General features: G+C 36.2%; 2 protein-coding genes across 2 annotated transcripts in view; one reads left to right on the top strand and one right to left on the bottom strand.

The window, feature by feature from the left end:
* Nucleotides 1-4,667, bottom strand: part of LOC114391609 (pre-mRNA-processing ATP-dependent RNA helicase prp5) — a 31,987-nt gene extending 27,320 nt beyond the window's left edge. Inside the window, exons 1-3 of the mRNA XM_028352596.1 lie at nt 4,467-4,667; nt 2,420-3,058; nt 1,757-1,845 (exon numbers count right to left, since the gene is read on the bottom strand). Of these exons, the coding sequence (XP_028208397.1) occupies nt 1,757-1,845; nt 2,420-3,058; nt 4,467-4,616 (878 nt within the window). The 5' untranslated portion in view covers nt 4,617-4,667. The remainder of the gene's footprint in view (nt 1-1,756; nt 1,846-2,419; nt 3,059-4,466) is intronic.
* Nucleotides 4,668-5,027: 360 nt separating this feature from the next.
* Nucleotides 5,028-6,877, top strand: LOC114374031 (protein MAIN-LIKE 2-like). The gene is made up of 7 exons (XM_028331619.1): nt 5,028-5,044; nt 5,422-5,695; nt 5,775-5,904; nt 6,034-6,242; nt 6,324-6,434; nt 6,518-6,621; nt 6,739-6,877. Exons 1-7 carry the CDS (start codon nt 5,028-5,030, stop codon nt 6,875-6,877), a joined length of 984 nt encoding a protein of 327 aa, XP_028187420.1.
* The last annotated feature ends 13,666 nt before the right edge of the window (nt 6,878-20,543 follow it).

Below are 20,543 nucleotides of genomic sequence, written 5' to 3'. Positions count from 1 at the left end.
ATATTCTCTTCTTGTAATATATTCACTACATGATTTGACTTAGGAACCACATATTTCCAATTGGATATCTTATCTTATTCTTATTCTCTTGTTGTTACCTCTGTCCTGCAAGATAGATACAACCACTTTTTGGAAGAGTTCGGAAAAGGGAAAGAAATGAAAATCTGTCAGAGGATTCATGACTATTACTTGCACTATAGCACTATATAGGGTTGTAGCAGGCTTGGCTTGCCTGCATGGCAAGGAGAGAAGAGGGCATTGCCAAATTGGTTAGGTGTAAGGATAGAGAAAGTAGAGATAGATCTAGGAGAGGAGAGAAGAAACTGTGTGAAGAGTTTTGGGCCCTTTGGGCTTGTAGATTTGAAAACCCTCAAATACCTACAGGTGTTTCTATCTTTTTTTTCAGTTCTTCAGTGTAATCAAGATGGATCCTCCATATTGTAAAGAGCTACATTCCATTGTTTCATATGAGTTCCTATCAAGTCCTTATGGCATTGTACAACGTATGTTGTTATTTAGAGTCTTATGATAGGAATAAAATCTAGAACTTTTGACAAGGGTGAAGGGTCAATCACTACCTCAGTATCCTCTAAGGGAAGATGACCATTTTGGCTTCCTTATTGTATGTCCTTAGGGATTTCCTTTGACACATGCAGATAAGAGAGATTCAAGACAAGGATGACTACAATTTATATAAAAGAAATATGACAACTGTGCACTTCTTGCTTGGGTTTAGATTGTTCTTGTTTCTTTTAGCAGGATAGCTTACCATCAACAGATGTGCTCCCCTACTTTGTTTCTTTAATATAATTTCCTATTCTATAAAAGAAAGAGAATACACACATACAAATTAAAACCACTTACACAGGTACTGCATTGACTCTCACATAAACTTGCACATGCACATAAGATTGAAGACAAAGATGTCAACAATTTGTGTGTAAGAAATATGACAAAAATGGCTCACACCCATTCATGGTCGGTTAATGATTCAATGACTTCTCCTAAATCATGGATGTATCAAAGTGATTGAGTGATTCAATCCTATGTTATAAAGGCTGGTAGTTACACTTAAAATTACCCCGAAAACACTACAAATATTATTAGAATTTGAATTTACAGCTTAACTCAACCCCCAAAAACTGAATTGTAAGGTGATGATTACCCAAGCTTTATAAACTATATTTAAGTCATATCTCTAGATGACGTGAGACAAACAAACCCCTCGAGGATGCAATCAAGGCAACCCAAACCCAAAGAGGCTGCAATTAAGGAGGGATGGTGACCAAAATTAAGGTGATTTTCCAACAATGAATTTAAGATAGGCTCTAATACCATATTAGAATTTCATCTTAAGGCTTAACTTAAAAAATCCTCCCTTAAATGCTAGCTGTCAAGAACCAAGCCACTTAAGTAATCCAAATACTACTCAAACTTGATGTGGGATTTAGGAACCCCATAATACCTAAGTCTCTATCACACTACCCCTAATAGCCGATGTCCTAGTGACTGCACACCACAACACTTCCCTTACTCTTTCTAGCCAGTTCCTCTGTGTACCTAAATAAAGCTAAATAAAGGACAATAAACTTGAATGAATGAGAACCAGTGTGCCTTACCTTACCAAACAAAATTATCAATGCTAAAGATTCCCTATTATCTGAGTATATTGTGCCCTTTTGATCACAGTCATCACACACATCAATATCTTGTGCAATGCAAGGAAAAAAAAAGAAAATGAAATTTCAACAATTACCCTTGAATCTGATGATCTAAGGAAGCACCTGGATGAATACTCACTGTATGTATTCCAACAGATTTTAAAGGCTTGCAAACTGTTCGAACCTGTGGATCAATTTTGAATTTTTAGAATCAAAGATATAACAAACAAGTCAGTAGTTTGTAAAGGTCCACTGTAACAAGCAATGAAGCAAACAACAACAATAGCCCCATCCCACTAGAAACAAGCAATGAAGAAATTTGTGAAACTTTCTTCCGTTTTGTTAATATTGACTTTTATTGAATAGAACAAGAAAAGGTCATATCGTGAACTATTATGAACTGTCTAGGTGACATTCAGATTAAATCACTAAATGACTAAGTACATAGATCTTTTTCATTATAAACAGTTTAACTGATTATGAAAGAATAAAATGCAATGTCATTCAATATATAATCTTATAATTAAAAGAATCAAATTCAGAATCCCTAATAACAATGTCAAGCTTCAAATCAAACATCAAATTTAAAGATGAAAAAACCTATGGGGTCCCATGACTCAATTTCCTTTTGAGAATAAAAGGGGAGGAGGGAAGACATGTTGGGTGTACATGTCAGTAAAGTGATTTTTATACAAGGAGAGAAAAACACCCAAAGAACCAGCAATGAAATTGTAAGCACTTGAGGAAATTTAACTAACCTGGGTAGATTTTTCTTGGGAGGGTACAAGGAATAAAAGAAAAGGCCCGGGAAAGGACAACCCTTCTTTCTCTTTTCTGACAAAAGTATCAGCTGCACCAGAAACCATCCATGCAATTTGCTCAGCAGTAGCAGAGGTTCCACTGGTTTCTATCAGATCTTTCCCTGTAGAATAACACTTCAAAAATTCTAATCCCCATGGATTCAAAAAGAAAGAGTTACCCTCTCCATCAGTGTAGGCATCACCATGTCGCAATGCATTTTCAATGGAACTCAAACACCAAAAAATAAACTTAGAAGGGAACTCTGAAATGTCACAATCACGCTGTTTGGTACCGCAAAGATGAGCCATCTCAGTCATATCAATATTTTTCCTTTCTGAGTTAATGATACATTTATGAGTAAGATTATTGCTGGCTGTGACAGACTCATTTTCCCTTTGTAAATCATTCAATTCCCTTGCAATTTTCCTCCCACCAACTGCGCCTTTCTTTCCATCTGCACTCTTCCCATTAAGATGATCCATCTTGTCTTTTGGTTTTGAATGGGATTTCTTTTTAGGACCCTTTGTTTTGGTTTCCTCTTTCCCACCTCGATCATTGAAGGGATCATCCAGAGTAGGTAGACTAAAGCACATCCCCTTTAATATCATGAAAAAAAATCACTTGTACAATTCTTATTTTACTGAAGTCAAGAAGAAATCACAATAAATACAATTCAGCAAATGCTTATGGAAATAACAGCACCAATGCTTTATTAACATACTCAACAAAGAAAACAATACATTAAACTGCTTTCAACCCAACAGTTCAAATCACCAATATTGTGTATCATATCTAATAACCTAAGTTATCCATTACAATGAGGGACAATTAGAAATTTTCAACCAGTACATCAATAGTCAATAGTAACTGATAAAATCTGTACTTTTGTTCCCAAAAATGATAGGTGATGAGGGGCTCTAAGCGTACAGTTTACAGAAGATAATCATTTATGAACCTCACTATGCAGGTAACAAAAGATAAAGACCAAAAAGGCTAAATCATTATCAAACTTCAAACCAAGTTTATACTGACATGAGACATTGCATTAATCATTGCAAATGTCTCAGCATGTATTTCAATGCATGTCAATTCTGATTGTGTTTTAGCAACAAAAAAAAATGTATTCATGCAATTTCCAAACTTTTGAAATAATACTACACATACAACATGCACATGTGCGGGTACTAGCCTAGGATAACTTATATTAAATATAGACATAAGTGTTGAACAAAGACAACCAAAAAAAAACCCTTATAAGCCATAGTTCTGTCATTTTTCCACAAAAGTCAGAACCACAGCCAAGGAATGCAAGGCAATAATATATAATATAATCAAGACAGTTAAAAAAGAATAAGAAAGAACCAGAGAGTGAAAGCATGGCTGTGGTAATTATAAGAAAAAGAAAGCCATTGTAAAATGAATTAAATTTCCCCCACAATTAACTTATGCATAAGTAATTCACATAAACTCTCTCATTTAGCTTCTCCAAAAGCTAATTTTTTTGTTTTCTTAAATGAAGGCAAGCCCATCCTCATGGAAATATGACATCCCAATTATGTTGCCATCCTGTAAACTATGAATCCTCTGTAACTAGCCAACAGAAATTTATCAATCAAAGGAAAAAGAAAAACAAAAAAGATCATGGGGGGATGAGACCAAAACCCATGAAAGAGCAAAAACAAAATTAACGAAACCTATAATTAGGAAGGTCAATCCTATCCCTAACATAGGTTTGTCTAATAAAATGAGGAATTTCATTCCATCTGGAGAAACCAGAAGAGTTGAGTCTCACATTTGCCAAACAGTCCGCATACTTATTCCTCCATATAAATGCTTATTGAAAAAACTACCCAAACAGAGCTAACTAACATTCTGCAACGAGAATAATACAAAAGTGAAGCACAAGAGATCAAACAAGAAAACGAAACTAAATCACCAAAATGAAAAATTAACTAAAAAGAAAACATTTTGCAAAAAGAAAAGGAGTGATGATAGGTTTTGTACCTGGCACATGCGGCGTTTACCGGCCTTGCGGCGCTTCTTGGCGGCGATAACGGCGGCAACCTTGGCGGAGACAGAGGAAGAGCCGCTGCTGTTCTTCTTTCGAAGCTTTTTATTCTTCTTTCGAATCAAAGCGTCTTCACCCTTCGCCATTGCTGCTACTAACAGTGAGTGGAAAAGGAAGGAGGCTGTATACGGTGCGGCTACTTATATATATGCTTTTTCTATGGGCGGCGCTGTTATATATATGCTTCTCCTATTTACGGCCTTTGCTTTCTGCACCCAGCAGAAATGCTGCTGCACCCAGCAAATAATGTGAAGTGGCAAAAATGTCCTTCACATTAATTTTAAAAACCCTTCCTTCTCATTCTCCTTCTTCCTCGTGTTGTTTGTACAGTTTGTGTCACTATCTCCTTCATTCACCAGTCACTCCATTGCAATCGTCGTCGTATTCTCCTTCTGTGGCATAAGTAGCTCTTCGTCTCTGTCGTTGTTTGTGTGTTGCCATTGTCATTGTTGGGTGTGGTTGGGGATCTGTATAAATCATACGGATTGGCAACCTATATGACTTATACGAATTGGTAATTTATTTAATTTTAATTAATTAATTAAATTTGTTTTTTTAAGTTGGCTAGTAATAATTATTTAATTCAATAAATTATATTTTTTTGTTATTTGTTTATGCAAATTAATTATTTTTTAAATTTGAAATAGTTATTTGTAAGATTTTTATCATATATTTAAGTTTACTAGAATTAGTGATATGTAGTCTATAAATATTTAAAAAAATTATATATTGATTTATGAATATGTAAAAGTATTTAAAAAGTTAAATAATAAATTGGTAAATATATATTAATGAAAGTGAAATACTATTTGAAGAATGACATTAATTGTTATGACTATTTTAATGTGCAGATTATGATTACGACGGAGGTTTGGGTTAGACTTTAGGTAGGGTTATAGGAAGAGCCTTAGGGAGTTGTGATGCGAGTGAAGCCCTCAAGCAGCAAAGGCCTACAACATCTGCATGTAGGCAACGAGAAGTTGCACCTATTGTTGAGGATGTTGAGCATGTGGATCATGCGACTGATGAGGTGCATGAAGAGCCTATAGAGGTAGCTGTTGATGATGTAGTTACTGATGTCGAGGGTTTTCCAAGCGAGCCCCACGACACATCAGTTTTGATGGACTATGTTCATCATGTGGTATTAATAGTTTGGAATGGAGAGGTATTTATATTCTGATAGAAATAATATTTTCATAACTATTTGTTATTATTGTTATAATGATTAAAAATTTTATTTTCAGGAACGTCCTAAGTTGAAGTTGTCCTCTCATGAAAGGGAGGTAGAGAAATTTGGCAAGCTTGTTCCACAGATTGAACGCTTAATGGCAGCCACAAGATTAAGTCATCTGATCGCATGTTCACTGGACACTGGTGATCGGGAACTTATATTTGTTTTTGCAAAGAGGTGGCATAAGGAAACTAGTAGTTTCTATCTGTCGGTATGAGAGGTGACTATCACCTTGAATGATGTGACATCGTTGCTACATCTACCCATTACAGGCGTCTTCCATAGCTTTGAGGCTCTTCATGTGGATGATGTCGCCCTCCTCTTAGTTGAATTGCTTGAAGTGAGTTCTGAAGAGGCCAGAGCTGAGACAGTACAATGTCATGGGGCATATGTTCGGCTATCCTGGCTGCGAGACATATATCAGAGCAAATTTGACGCAACACGGTGGACTGTAGCAACTCGAGCATATTTGTTACATCTGGTAGGTTACATAGTCTTTGCTAACAAGAGTGTCACACACGTTCATGTGGTATTCTTGGTAGCATTTCATGACCTGATGTAGAATGGAAGTTACGCATTGAGAGCTACTGCACTGGTCCATATGTATGAGAATTTGAATGATACGTCAAAGAGCAATGCAATGCAACTTGTAGGATATATCACACTTTTACAGGTAATTTTATTTTTTAAAAAAAATTAGTTCTTTAGTTTATATTGAGTGTTGTTTTGATTGTTTGTTGTTTTTAAAATGTGCAGTGTTGGGTCTACGGGCATTTTCCTTTTGTTGCTTCTTCTATTGCTACTAAAGACTATGATGAGAGGAAACCATGTGCTTGTCGTTGGAAGTATGGGAAGCAATTGTTAGTGTCAACATATCATAAGCGTTTGGATAGATTGACGTCCAATGTTGTGTGTTGGATTCCTTACAGTGATCACCGTGCATTCAGAGAATTTGAGTTGATATCTTTATTTTTTAGACATATCCGTTGGTGTCCATCTATTATCGTACACCGACCAGAAAGGGTTGTGCGACAGTTTGGGTATGTGCAAACCATTCCATCACACTCTGCTGCTCCATGTCTATGTGTAGAAGATATTGATGATAGATGGATTTAGTTTTATGAATACCTCACACCAATGGGTCAGATATGTGTTGCACTTAGACAATGTGCAGCAGACTACATGGAGTGGTTTTACATGATATCTCATCCCTTCATGACTCCCTCACAGCCTAGGGATCCTCCTAGACATTCACTCGTGGTGCATGATGACACATTTGTTAAACCAGATCTTCCTCAACTGCTGGTGGCGGTAGCGGCTATGGACGAAGCACTTATAGATGCACATGCTAATGTAGAGCAGCCTCGACATACAGTGGTAAAATTTATTTTAAGTTGTCATTGTTACTCATTTTATTTGAACATGCATTAACCCTAAACTTTTTCCTCGTTGTTAATGTCCTAGGAGGCTTGCCAAGCAATAGCTGAAAGGTTGGAAAGGTTGCTCAACCTAAGGATAGTGACTGAAGGAACAAAAGCACACATTATCACTCAAGAATGCTTAAGGATCACAAGAGGTGTGACTGAGCAACGAAATGTATATGTTTGATCAAGACGAAGGCAATTTTATTTAACTCTTTAATCCTTTCATTCTGTTTAGGGATGGGTTATTTGATTGGGTTGTTCGTGGTTAGGGTCATTTGGATTCAAAGTGGGTAATGCTTGGTTTCGTTTGGGTTCGAAGTGAGTTTGATTTGTCTTCATAGGTGTGTTGATGCGAATGCGAATTGGGTTTCACTTTTTGTGGGTGCAATTTGGGTTATGGTAGTTGGGGATTTGACATTTTTGAACTACATTAGGGATTTTGGTCATTGTTGACTGAATTGTGTTTGATTTTTCATCAGGTATGGGGTTTTCAGTTGTTATTCATTCCATGGGGTCATGGGTTATGAACCCAACATTGAAATGGGAAGGGAAAGAAGAGAATTCTCATCATGAGTTGGATACTGACACATGGTCATTTGTTGAAGTTTTTGACCTAGTACACGATCTTGAGTTTTCTATTATTGGTGGGATTAAAATATGGTGGAAAGAGTTTGATGTTGATTATGAAACCTTAAAGGATTTGTCCAATGATCAAGACGCTATGGATTTGGCAAGGTATGCTTTGAGTCAAAAGTGTGAAATTGATATTTATGTGGTGTTTGGGGTGAGTGATTATGAAGAAGTTATTGAGGATGAAGTTAGGGGAGAACTTACTAGGGTGAGAAGTTGTTCAATGACCAACAAATTGTAGTGTTTGGGGTGAGTGATTATGAAGAAGTTATTGAGGATGAAGTTAGGGGAGAACTTACTAGGGTGAGAAGTTGTTCAAGGACCAACAAATTGTAGTGTTTGACCATGGTACAAATTATTTGTTTAATTGGGACAATGTTATGGCATTTGATGACAATGATGAACCATCCAGGAAGCAAAATGAGCCTAGAGTGAAAAACAAAGTCAGTAACAAAAGAAAACAAAAGGTTTCCGGATATGAAGATCCTTCTGTTGAAAATACTAGTTAGTGTGATGAAGACCTAGATTGGATGGATGATGACAGTATTCCTGACCCACCCCATGAGGAACCTTACACAAATTTTAAGGAGATGCATGATTTGGATGGATACTGGCTATGAATATGAGGAGTTGTATAGTGATGTTGAATTTGAGGATGACACTACAAAGCCTAGAAAAAGGTTTCCAATGTTTAGGAAAGAAACTATGTCCAAGGCTTTCAGGTGGACATTAGCAATGCAGTCAGATGTTTGAAAGATTTTAAGGAAGGCATGATGGAGTATTTTGTGTTGAACAGTTATCAAGTATGCTTTCCCAAAAATGACCATTCAAAGGTTAGGGTTGTGTGTAAGACAAATGAGTGTCCATTCACAAAATATGTATCTAGGGTTGGTGAGATCACTACCTTTCAACTAAAAACACTGGAATTGACCCACACATGTGCCAGAGTTTTTTCCAATAAAAATGCCAATCCAAAATGGGTTGCAAAGGTGCTACTTGACAAGTTCTAAACATATGAAAGGTTCACATTGCCACAGATCATGCAGGAGATGAAATCCACTTATGTTGTGGGAATAACCACATATTGTGCAATTTTTGCTAGGAAACTAGCATTGCATCAAAATGAAGGTGATGCAATTAAACACTACACATTGCTAAGACACTACAGTAGTGAACTTATATCCAAGAATGCAAACAACACCTTTAAGAATCATGTGAACAGACATGTTCCTACTTTGCCACCACGGTTTGGGTCTTTTTACATGTGTATGGATGCTTGCAAAAGAGGTTTAGTAGATGGACGAAGACCTTTTATTGGAGTAGATGGTTGTCAGCTTAAGACACAATGTGGAGGACATATGCTTGTAGTTATGACAGTACTATCCTTTAGCATTTGCTATTGTTGAGATTGAGAACAAAGAGAGTTGGAAATGGTTCTTAAATGAGTTGTGTGGCTGATGTTGGAGATTTTGAAACCCACAAATGGGTTTTCATTTCTGATAGGCAAAAGGTAATTAGGTTTAATATGTTATTATGTAATGTTAGATTATGTAATTTGTATAATTCGTGACAAGCAAAATAGTTTTGTGTAGGGACATATAAATGCACTTCATGAACTGGATGATAGAATTAAACATAGATTTTGTGTGAGGCATATGTATACTAATTTTTAAAAAAAATGGAGGAGAAGCTTTACTAAGGGACTTAGTGATGGCTGCTTCAAGAGAAACTTATTTGGAGGCATATGAAGGGAAAATGAGTCAAATCAAAGAGATCAACAACAAGGCTTATGACTGGTTGACAAAAGAATTTCCCAAAAAGGCATGGTGTAAGCATGTATTTACTACTTACTCCAAGTGTGATGTTGTAATGAATAACTTGTGTGGGTCTTTTAATAGTGTAATTATGCCTGCTAGAGATAAACCAATAATAGCTATGCTAGACTGGATTAGAACTTATTTGATGACTAGATTTAATGTTATGAGGGAAAAGTTGAAAATTTTAGGGTAAGATAATGCCAAGACCTATGAAAATGTTAGAATGCGAGACTGAAAAATAAAAAAAAAATTGATTTGCTGAATGTGCTGGATCCATGTTGTATGAGGTTACACAGACTATTTATCGAAAAGTTCATTGTAAATATAACATTTAGGACTTTTTCTTGTAATTTGTGGACATCGGTAGGCATACCTTGTACGCATGTTGTTTTTGCTATACAACAAAACAGGGAGAAACTAGAGGACTATGTTCATGCCTACTACCATAGAGATACCTATGCTAAGTGCTATAGTCACACAATGAGTCCTATAAATGGTGAAGATAGATGACCAAAGGACATTGTTGATCCAATTCTACATTCGACCTACATGATTGGGCCTGGAAGACCAAAAAATTAAGACGAAGAAAGCCAGATGAAGAGACAAGACCAACTAAACTGAGAAGAGAAAATACCAAAAACAAATGTAAGAGATGCCTTCAGTATGGACACAACACTCAAACTTGCAAAGAGCAACCTATGGCAGCAGTTGATGGATTTGAGGCACAAGATGTTGGAACTGGAATTCCAACAGCAGTAGATAGTATCGAAACTAGTGGATTTGAGGCACAAGCTGTTGGATTTGAAATTCCAACAACAGGGACCACTTTTGTAGCTAGTGGAATTGAGGCATAAGTTGTTGGATATAAAATTCTAGCAGCAGGAACCACTTTTGAACCTAGTGGATCTAAGACACAAGTTGTTGGATCTAAAATTCCAACAGCAAGAACCAATGTTGCAGATGATGGATCTGTGGTGAGAGGACTTGGATATGCAATTCCAACTTAATCTGATATTCCAACACAGGCATCTCAAGTTGGGACATCTAACCCGATTAGGAGCAAGTCTAGAAAAAAGCACCAAAACCAAAACAAAAGGTTAAAATTGCTACAATCTTTTCTACTTTTTACAGATTTGTATTCTAAACATGTTTACTCGTGTAGGCAAAGGAGAAGGCTTGTTTTACCCCAAGCATGAAAGACATCAAAAAAGAAAAGGAATTCCTTGCAAATTGTACTCCGGAACAATTGCTAACAAAGATTGTGAATCAAAAGAACAAAAAAAGACAAAGGAAGGAATGAGCTATTTCTAGATCAAAACATGTCAAAGGCAATCAAGTTGGGTGCTGATGTGTGGTGGACAATACTAGTGGCTATTTTTTGGGATGTATTTTGATGCAACCCTACTCCCCAAGGGCATTAGATAGAAGAATCCAAGAAGATTAGGCCAAAGATGCAAGAAAAGGCCCTAGGGTTTTCATGAGTCTTAGGGTAAATTTCGGGCCTTGTAAGAAGATTGGGCTAAGTATGAGCCCACTTATCCTTGTACATATTAGATTAAGATTTCATTATTTTTGGGCCTTGTATTTAAGGCTCCATAATGTAGGTAGGGTACCCTAAAAATGTAGAATTTTTCAGCCCTTGTATTTTAAGGCACCTAGACTAGTTTTTGTATTAGGGGTAGTTTTGTAATTTCACATGCATTAAGTGAATATTTGATGTGTGTGTTGGAAAATAAATTTAATTGAATTGGGAGAATCCCAATCCAATTAAATTTTAGAGGGGGAGATGAGCATTTGCTTGCTACACCCCATTGCCACATCATATAGTCACACTTTGTGCATGTCCTTTATGCTTTACATGCCTCATGACACCTAAGCACACTTAGTGGAGAATCTTAGATTTGATCTTGGATTAGTGGGATGAACCATAGCTAAAATTCACTAATCATAAATAGTGAAATTTTGGCTCCAAAATTTGGCTCCACAAATTCAATTTCAAATTCAAGTAAAATTTGAATAAAATTCAAATTTCCCTTCAATTTTGTGTGACACTTAGGCTATAAATAGAGGTAATGTGTGTGCATTTTTTCAACTTTGATCATTTGGGAATTACACTTCAAATTTCAGACCACATTTGAGCACAAAATTTCGTGCTCCTTCTCTCCCTCTCCCTCCACTCATCTTCTCATACCTTCAAGCTCTTATCCATGACTTCCTATGGTGGTGAGCTTCTTCTTGACTCAACTTCTCCTTGAAGTGACATCTCTAATCATCTTTCTTCCTTCTCCATTCCGCTATCATGATCTTCAAGAAGCCAAGGACTCCATTGATGAAGAAGATCCAAGGCCTACAAGCTCCACATGGAGCTACGTCATATTTTTTTGGATGTATTTGTTGTGTGGGTAGGAAATTTTTTGGTTCAATTAAATAATGAGAATCTTCTATATAGTCTTTTGATGGAATCCAAAGTACCAAACATTGTTTGTTATTGCTTTTTGATTAGACAATGGTTATAATACTATGCGATTATTAAAGACTATCCTTATTAATATCCAAAGTATCAAACTTTACTATTTCATTCAATACACAAATAAATGATTTATTGTCTTTTTTTATATAGAAATGCTTTACTCAGTATTTAAAAATGATTTAATGTAAAACTAAATTAATACCATGTTATAATTTATATAATTAAAAAAATAAGTATATAAAACTCCATTAATATGAAAGAACAACTTATTTATTGCTAACAACAATATCAACCCATTACATTCTTGTTCATTGCTAACAACAACATCAACCCATTACATTTAACAATTACATTTCAATAGAAAAGTGAAAATCAATGTTCTTAACATGGACAAACGCATCACCGAAACACCTATCAACAAATACACATTCCTTCTTTCACCAACAACTTTCTTCTGCAATTTAATAATCTTCCTTTAAGCCTCATCAAACTGCTACTCCAATTATTGTTCTGTCCTACTAAATGTGTCTTGGCTTGGATCAGCAACAACCCAACCAGAAGAAAGTTGCAGAAGAAAGTTGTACGCAGTTGGACTCTAAAAAAGTTGCACGATCATGAAGAACATATAAAAGGGACATGGACAACATAAAAATGCAGCAATTATAGCACTTACCGCTCAATTCTGACATCTCCAAAAATGTCTTTCGGGGTTGTCGGCACTCCTTGAAGTCAACAACAACGTGGATAGTTTGCACAGGCACTCATCATTCCTCACAGATGAAGACACCAACGAACTTGGACCACCTTATCGCTGACGAGCTCTAGATTTTTCCATTGGATGAAGAGGTCGAAGAAGATATAAGATGAAGAAGAAGGTTGAAGAAGATCAATGTGAACTATAAATGAAAAGGCTGCATTTAAGAAGAAGAAGGTTGAAGAGGGGTCGAAGAAGAATAACAAGAAGAAACGAGACATTTTTTTTGTAAAATGTCAAAATAAATTGCCACGTCGGTTCAGATAACCCAAGCCTAGCTCCATACCAAAAAACAACACAATTAAATTTTGCGAGGATGAAAAATGTACCCAAAATTTTCAATGATTTGTTTTGAACTTTTCCATACTAGTAGGGACTCGAAAAATATTTTAGCCTTTATATATTTTTTAAGAGAACCAACATTATTTTTTAGTATCAGAAATATTACTTAAAATAAAATTTAATAGAGGAATAGTGGTAAAGAGTTTGAACGAAAAGTAAAATAAAATAAATTTGTTAATCAATATAGTATTATTAATTTATTTTTAATTAGATGTTTATATTTTAATATTTTTTTAAGTAAGTCTTTTATAGTTTAAAATTTTTTCGAGTAAAATATCAATTTTACATTTCAAGGACACGCGAGATAGAACTTACATTTATCGATTAACTTAAGGATAATAAGTCGGCAACAAGTCCAAGAACAACATAAATTGAAGATGATTTAGTGACAATTGACTTATGATGACTTTATGATTACCCACAAAATAAGGTCCACACAAATTCTTGTAATAAGACATGTGCTTCGTACCGCCAAGACAATAACACTATAAATAGACACCTCATAATAACATGTAGGGCTTTCCCATATTTTTACAGACTCAATCATACTTGATCCAAAACTCTATCTATCTCCTTCTCTCTCATTCTAATTCATGCTACTTAAAACAAATTACACTTGTGTTCTACACAATAACAATTGTGTCATTCGTCCGGACCTTCAACTTTCAAGGATGCAAGGATCAATTGTTCGTGGATCTTTGTTATGATGAGCATGCAAAACAAGAAAGCCTCAGCAATAGCAACAGATTCTTTATAACAACATTGTCAATATTACATCTTGGGCCAAAATTTACATTGAATCTGCCTATATTTGCAATAAAGGAAAGTTAACTCTTGATGACAATAAAACAAAAAGAAGTGGCTTGGCATGGAAAGCTGACTTAAATTGAGGCAAGAGCCATGTTGGACTATAAGGGAAGGGCACATGCACACACCATGGAAATCAACACATCAATGTAACCCTCCTAGCGTCCAATGGAGTTGTGCCTTCAGAGGGCTTACCTCAAGACAATGCTCCAACTACCAATCAAAGCCATGAGGAGAAAAACCTATTTTTTTTAGCTACACAAAATATCTTGACAACACTGATGCTGAAATCAAGTGCAATAATAACATACCAACTTATTGACTTAGAAGCTTCATCAACTATCAAAATATCTTCGACCATTAAGAACAAAGAGCAAAGCCCCAAAGTGGTGGTCTAGATATTTTGAATAGCTAATATAGAAAAAGAATCAATAAAAAGTTTGAGTAAACAATGAAATAGAGGTAGTCATTTATAGGCCAAGGAAAGCGTAAAAAAAGAGTCATACAACCCAATTGATACACACAATTGTAGCAACTAATCAGGAAGCAAGGAAATTAAACATTCATCAATGTATGACAACTACAATATAAGAGTAGTTACGCAGAGAATAAAAACACACGCCATCAACAAGATATGGTTAAGAGTTGGTACAATTAACAATATCAAAGACAATGAAATAAGTATTCATAAACAACAAAGATAAAACCAACATTAAAGGTAGAAATAATTGTTCAACAAGCAGCCAAACTCGTTCCAATACATGCAAGACCAACATACCAACCTTCAAGATTCTTCGAGATTTGCATTAGTTTAGAAGCTTTTGTATCTCTATCATCAATGTTAGCCTTCAGGGTATTAATAAATCCATTAGTCATCGTGTCATCAGGGGTATCCACATTAGTAGTTTCCTGTCCCACAAAATTTTCATTCACAGTTCCAGGAGCCCTAGAATGAGTTGGACAAAGCTTACCATCAATCCAAACAGAAAATTACTCATCAACAACCTCACAAAAAGGATTACAAAGAGAATTTTAATATTGTCTTTAGGATGGAGGAAGTCGACCTGTCTCAGGGCATTGTTGAAAGAGTCTTTGACTACTTTCTTGAAATGCTCTTACCATTGATCCCTAGCTGTTTCTACATCAACAAGCTTTTCCTTCAATTGATTAACTTCCTCCTTAAGTCAAATGATTTCTTCTTCTCCTCGGTGTGCATAAGTTTCTAAATATTTAGCCCGACTTTTATGCTTGTTAAGCTATTCTGTCAATACCTCAACTTGACCCTGAGTTTTCTTTAAGGCAAAATCTTTCTTCTTAATCAGGTTTAGTGGGTTGACATTACCCAAGGATTGCTTCAATTCCAAAAGCTTTTGAACCCTAGAGTAACATGAGTTAGATACTCCTTTACCCCTGACAAGATTAAGATGGTAGAATCCAAGTTGGCATAGCCACTCGTTTGAATAGTAATTTAGTTTTTCGACAAAATGACATGATCAATCTTTTCACCTGAAGACATCCACATAAAAGGAGCAACAAATTTCTTAACATAGACCAAGATAGAGCCAATCAATTCCACATCATCATCAAAATTGATGACCCTTTGCCTTTTTAGAGGAAGGGGAGGCATGTCATGATTAGACTTAAAGTGGGTCTCCATGGTAAAACTATTTCCTTTGTCGGACAATTCTGACTTATTCAAAGTCTTCTTATCATTTTCAGTGGCAGCATAAGGAGTGGCAACCAATAAAGGCTTATCCTTTGATTTCCCAATGAATGCTTTTGCAACAACAAAAAGCTTACTAACATCATATGTATTTAAATTGAAAGCAAAAAGTAAAGTACAAATACCCAACACACCTAGAACCTACTTTTAATCTTCATCAGTTGTTAATAAAATCAGTTCATACAGGATGGGTTTTCCAACCTCATTAATTAATTCAATGAAAAAATTCACAGAAGCAAACTCTTCTAGAGTCAAGTCTTCCTCTTGTTTCCCATAAGACTAGGCTAACTTATTATAATGAATGGAGGACAAGTATAGTTCAAAATGAGACTTAAATTATTGGTCACCTTCATTCTTATCAACAACAAATAGGTCATCCCAACAATCCTTAAAATGTCTCACCCAAAAGTACATTTCCTTAAAGCTTGTATATGATTCTTCATAAGCTTTAAGAATCGTTGTATCTCTATGACCCTTTAAAGAGAGGCACGAATAACCAGAGGGATGTTTAATATACAAGGGAACAAAGAAATAATGAAATACATTGACAGACAAGAAGAAGTAGTGTTGAACACATAACCTCTCAAATGCAAGAATAAAGCCCCAGGCATTTGGATGGAGTTGGGAAGGGAAAATTCTAAGAAAATTCAAAACCCTGATTTGGAAATCACTAAGGGGTAACATCTTTTAAGCATGGTGTCATCTGGAGTTCTAAATTAGTGGTCATATCCCTGTCACAAACAAAAGGGGGATTAAATTTGTCACCAGAATCTGTAATGCCCTGAAATTTTGATAATTGAAAATATATGTTTGATGTTTTTCTTGTGTTATTTGATTACTTGATTAATTTGGATGAATTGAGGTATTGTGTGAATTAGCCATGTATTATTTGCTTGATGCGGATGTTGAGTTATGTGGAGTTTTATTGACTTAGGCTGAAATTATGAGATTTCAAGTTTTACCTAAATCTGTTCTAGTAAAACCACAATCCTGGATACGTTAATTGTTGAATCCCCTTCAAATTTGGACTGCAGGCTTGCAACCCAAGTCTGCATGCTTTGACTGTTGCAATTTTCAAAATAACATATGGTGTGTGAGATATGGTATTTTTAGCGAAGTAGTAAAATTTGTTGGAGCAAAATTCTCAGGTGAGTTTGAGTTGGATAAGCTCGCTCAGACAAGCAAAATTTCACTTGGGCGAGTCTTGCAGGCTACAAATACATCCAGCAGCGTAAAACAACCATTTTGCTTCCATGTGCTTGTGTGTAGTAAAAGCAAAATATGTATATATTTATTCATGTGTTTGTGTGTTGTTTGATGAATGTATATCACGAAAAATTTATCATCATTTTTATAATCAAATTAATGGAACTTTCACTTAAAATTGAAATGTCACATTTTATAGTTAGTCATATCGTAGCGACGAGATGGGTCATTACATTAATGGTATTAGAGCAGGTTGAACCTTTCGACCAATGAGTTGTGAGTCTACTATGTTTCTTTGTGCATTCTTTGGGTACCTTGTTGAATGCTTGATGTTTGTTGTTTGGATTTGGAACTTACTCACCTTATTGTGTTTCCTTGAGTGATAGAGATTTGATTGATGTAATCATAACATGTTAGTATCCCTGACGTATGTTATACCATGAGTTTCAATGCCTTGTCATGAGTTATCATGCCGACCATCTGTATAATTTGTGAAGTGCAATGGGACGACATGGCAAGCGGTCAAGAATACAAAGGATTGAAAATGAGTGTTAATGTCTCAAGGGAGGACCATTTTAGAGGAGTATTTTCTTGAGGCATCAACTCTCAAGAGTAACTTATGTAGGGACTCGAGATAGATATGAAATCGTCTTATTCTTTTTCTTGTGTGTATTTCTTCCATGTTCTCACTTCCTGGTGTGCGTAAGGAGTAATGGTTGGACAGAATAATCATGCGATAACTAATTCTCTCCAAGCCATAGCCCAGGTTATGGGGAACCAGAATAGAGGAGAAGCTACTAGAGCTGCTAAGTATCAAGGGTTGGATCACTTCCAAAGAAACAATCCTTAATAGGTAGTGAGTCTACACAAGATGCTCATGTCTCTCCGCTTCGTAAGCGTCCATACACTGCAACCAAACAACATCTACCTCCATCCCCCATTCATATGGATAGGTTCAAAAGATATGTGAAACATAAGGTACCCTTAACGAGTGCTCAGAGGTTTCCTTTGGCACTCATTAAAGGTAGCCCTCAATCTTCATCTCCTTTTTTTGAAGATGTTCAAGGAGAACCTATTTCTGGAGAGTCTATTTTAGTACAAGCACCAGAATGGACGAGGCATGACTATATGCATACACCATTTGAAGCCTTCACAACTCTTTCATCATATGCCATAGTTCATTTAGAGCCTCCTCACTTATGTTTCTACTTACTAGTCAAAATTTTAGGGTGTCACAAATGGTAGAGAACGACTGTTTGCATAATTTTTACCCTGTTAGAAACATGTTTTTGTTAACTTTAAACTGTAAAAAGTAGCACTCAAATGAGTTTTGGGAAGAAGGAGAAATTTACACATTTTTGAACTATGCCAAAACTAGCAAACACTCTGTTTTGTTGCCTAGTGAGATTTGTAGGATTTTTTTTGTAGATTTTTGCTAATGGATTAGGATGCCTTGTTAGAAAATTGTGAAAACTATCTTCAAGTGTATGTAAAAAAAATTTGTGTGTAAAATTGTTTGCTAAATTTCACAAAGCCTTGAACTTGCCCTATTTTTTAGGATTAGGGTTTTTATGCTTGTTACATTGTTGTGTTAAATTGCCTATTTTTTTTACTAACTATTGGATTGCTAGAATTAATTGTTGTTATGAGTAATTATGATATGTTTGAAATTGTTTGGAAGACTTAGGAAATATGAGTCCTAGACCATTATTATTCTCATGTACTCTATTTTAATTGAAGACCAAGAGGTGTGACCTCGAGCATTACAATGCATGTGGTAATTATGTGTGACACAATTGATTTACCACCATAGTCTATAATTCTATGTGATGGATATTGTTGTGTGGTAGTTACAGGGGCGCGAGCACGAGTCCAGGTGTTGACTAGAACCACATTTTAGTAGGTATTGTATGTCTTGAAAGACATGCCATTTGTGTGATAGTTCACAAGGACTCACACATAAGTACCAGTGTGACAAGAAATTATATTATAGTACAAAAAGTGTGCATGAGAGACGTGTAAGAAGATGTGAATACAGGGTGGAATATGAAAAGTTCAACAAAAAGATAGTCGCATGGGGCGTCATGCTAGGAAGTTTTTTTAATGATCATAAGATGGTGGTCAATTGGCAATTTTTTGCACTGTGGGGTTTAGGAGGATGGTGTCCTCAGTTGTTTATGTGACTTGTTGAAGCCGAGAATAGATCTCTAGCTCATGCGCCAATTGATGTTGTTTAGTACCATGTGCCACAAAACCCTACAATGATGAAGAACATCAAATCCTAGTGAGATATAAATATGTTGAGATAGTAAAAAGTAACATTTTAGGGTATGTGTGAGATTCGGTAGAGAACCACATCATTGTGGTTGTTAGTTTGAGTGTGTGACTTGTTTAAGCCTTTCTATGTTTGGTTGACGAAGCAGGAAGACTCACCCATTACATTTTTGTCTAGGACTACATGGCAGGTGTCATACCCTAATTTTGTCTAGGGACTATCGTTCATTGATCTTTTGATCCTTGCTAGTCGACTTACGATGTTGAACGCTAGTTATAGTGCGAAACAGATGATCATTTAGTGTTTTGATCAAGAATGTGGAAAATACCAAAAAAGAGGTCACTGTCATGTTTGTTTGGTTTTTGGGTGTGCATTTTGTAGTTGGAGTTGGTTGTGTTTCTATAGGTGAAGAAAAGGGAAAGGGCGTGATTTGCGACGTTGGCAAGAAGGTCGTGGGCATTGCTAGTGACCCCAATGTTAGTGGCGAGTGGATAGTGCGGAGGGTGTCGTCAACAAGTGGATCGTTGTCCTCTTCTTTCTCCAATGAATCCAACACCCAGAAGCCCTTCTTTCCTCTTCCTCTTTGCTACATCTTCGACACCTATCACCCACCAGTGTTAGCGCTAGCGAGAGGGTTTAAGAAGAAGAGTATCAAATCTATCTCACTCCTTCACCGAATAAAGTTTTCTTGAGGATTCAAGGATCCAGAGGGGGTTGTCCTAGATCACGGCGTGGCGGAGGGTGGCCGGGTTTGGGGTTTACTAGGTGGTCGTCGTTAGGGTCTGATACCACGTAGTAGCGCCCGTCGCGGCCACCGATGGCATTGCGGCCTAAGCCGATGCTGTAGTTGGCTAGGCGCTTGTGGCGGGTGTACCACCGCTTGTCGCACTGCCATCAGTCGTCGATTGGGTTCCCGATCCCGCATGAGAAGAAGTTCAGGTTCCTTCGAGCTGTGTCCAAGGTTGTTGAGGATTCAAGTTAGCTTCTTTCGTGGTCCAAGATTCAGTTTTGAAGGTGTCTCTCAAACGTTGACATGTGTTAGTCAACATCACTTGTTAACGATCAACGTTCAATTATGGTCTGAGCGACCAACTTTGCTTGATTTTAATAAATACGAGGACAAAATTTGTGAATTAATTTACAGGAAGACAAAATTTAAAATTGGAAATAAAATGAGAGACTGAATTTGTAATTTTGCTTTTTTTTTTAAAACGAAACCAAATCAAGCAGTTTTTTACTTTATTTTTGCTGAGCCTTTTGTTCTATTGAAAAAAAGAAAGTCTTAGTCTCATTTTCTGTAAAAATAGAAAAACAAGGGATAGGTCCCACACAAG

Source organism: Glycine soja, chromosome 2 (genome assembly GCF_004193775.1).
Source record: "Glycine soja cultivar W05 chromosome 2, ASM419377v2, whole genome shotgun sequence".
Classification (NCBI taxonomy): Eukaryota; Viridiplantae; Streptophyta; class Magnoliopsida; order Fabales; family Fabaceae; genus Glycine; species Glycine soja.
This window is presented reverse-complemented; position numbering and strand designations above follow the sequence as displayed.

What these genes read in the sequence shown, in the direction of transcription:
- LOC114374031 (XM_028331619.1), top strand. An exon ending in CGCATGTTCACTGGACACTG is followed by an intron (nt 5,905 to 6,033) that starts GTGATCGGGAAC and finishes TACCCATTACAG; the next exon opens with GCGTCTTCCATAGCTTTGAG. An exon ending in GATATATCACACTTTTACAG is followed by an intron (nt 6,435 to 6,517) that starts GTAATTTTATTT and finishes TAAAATGTGCAG; the next exon opens with TGTTGGGTCTACGGGCATTT.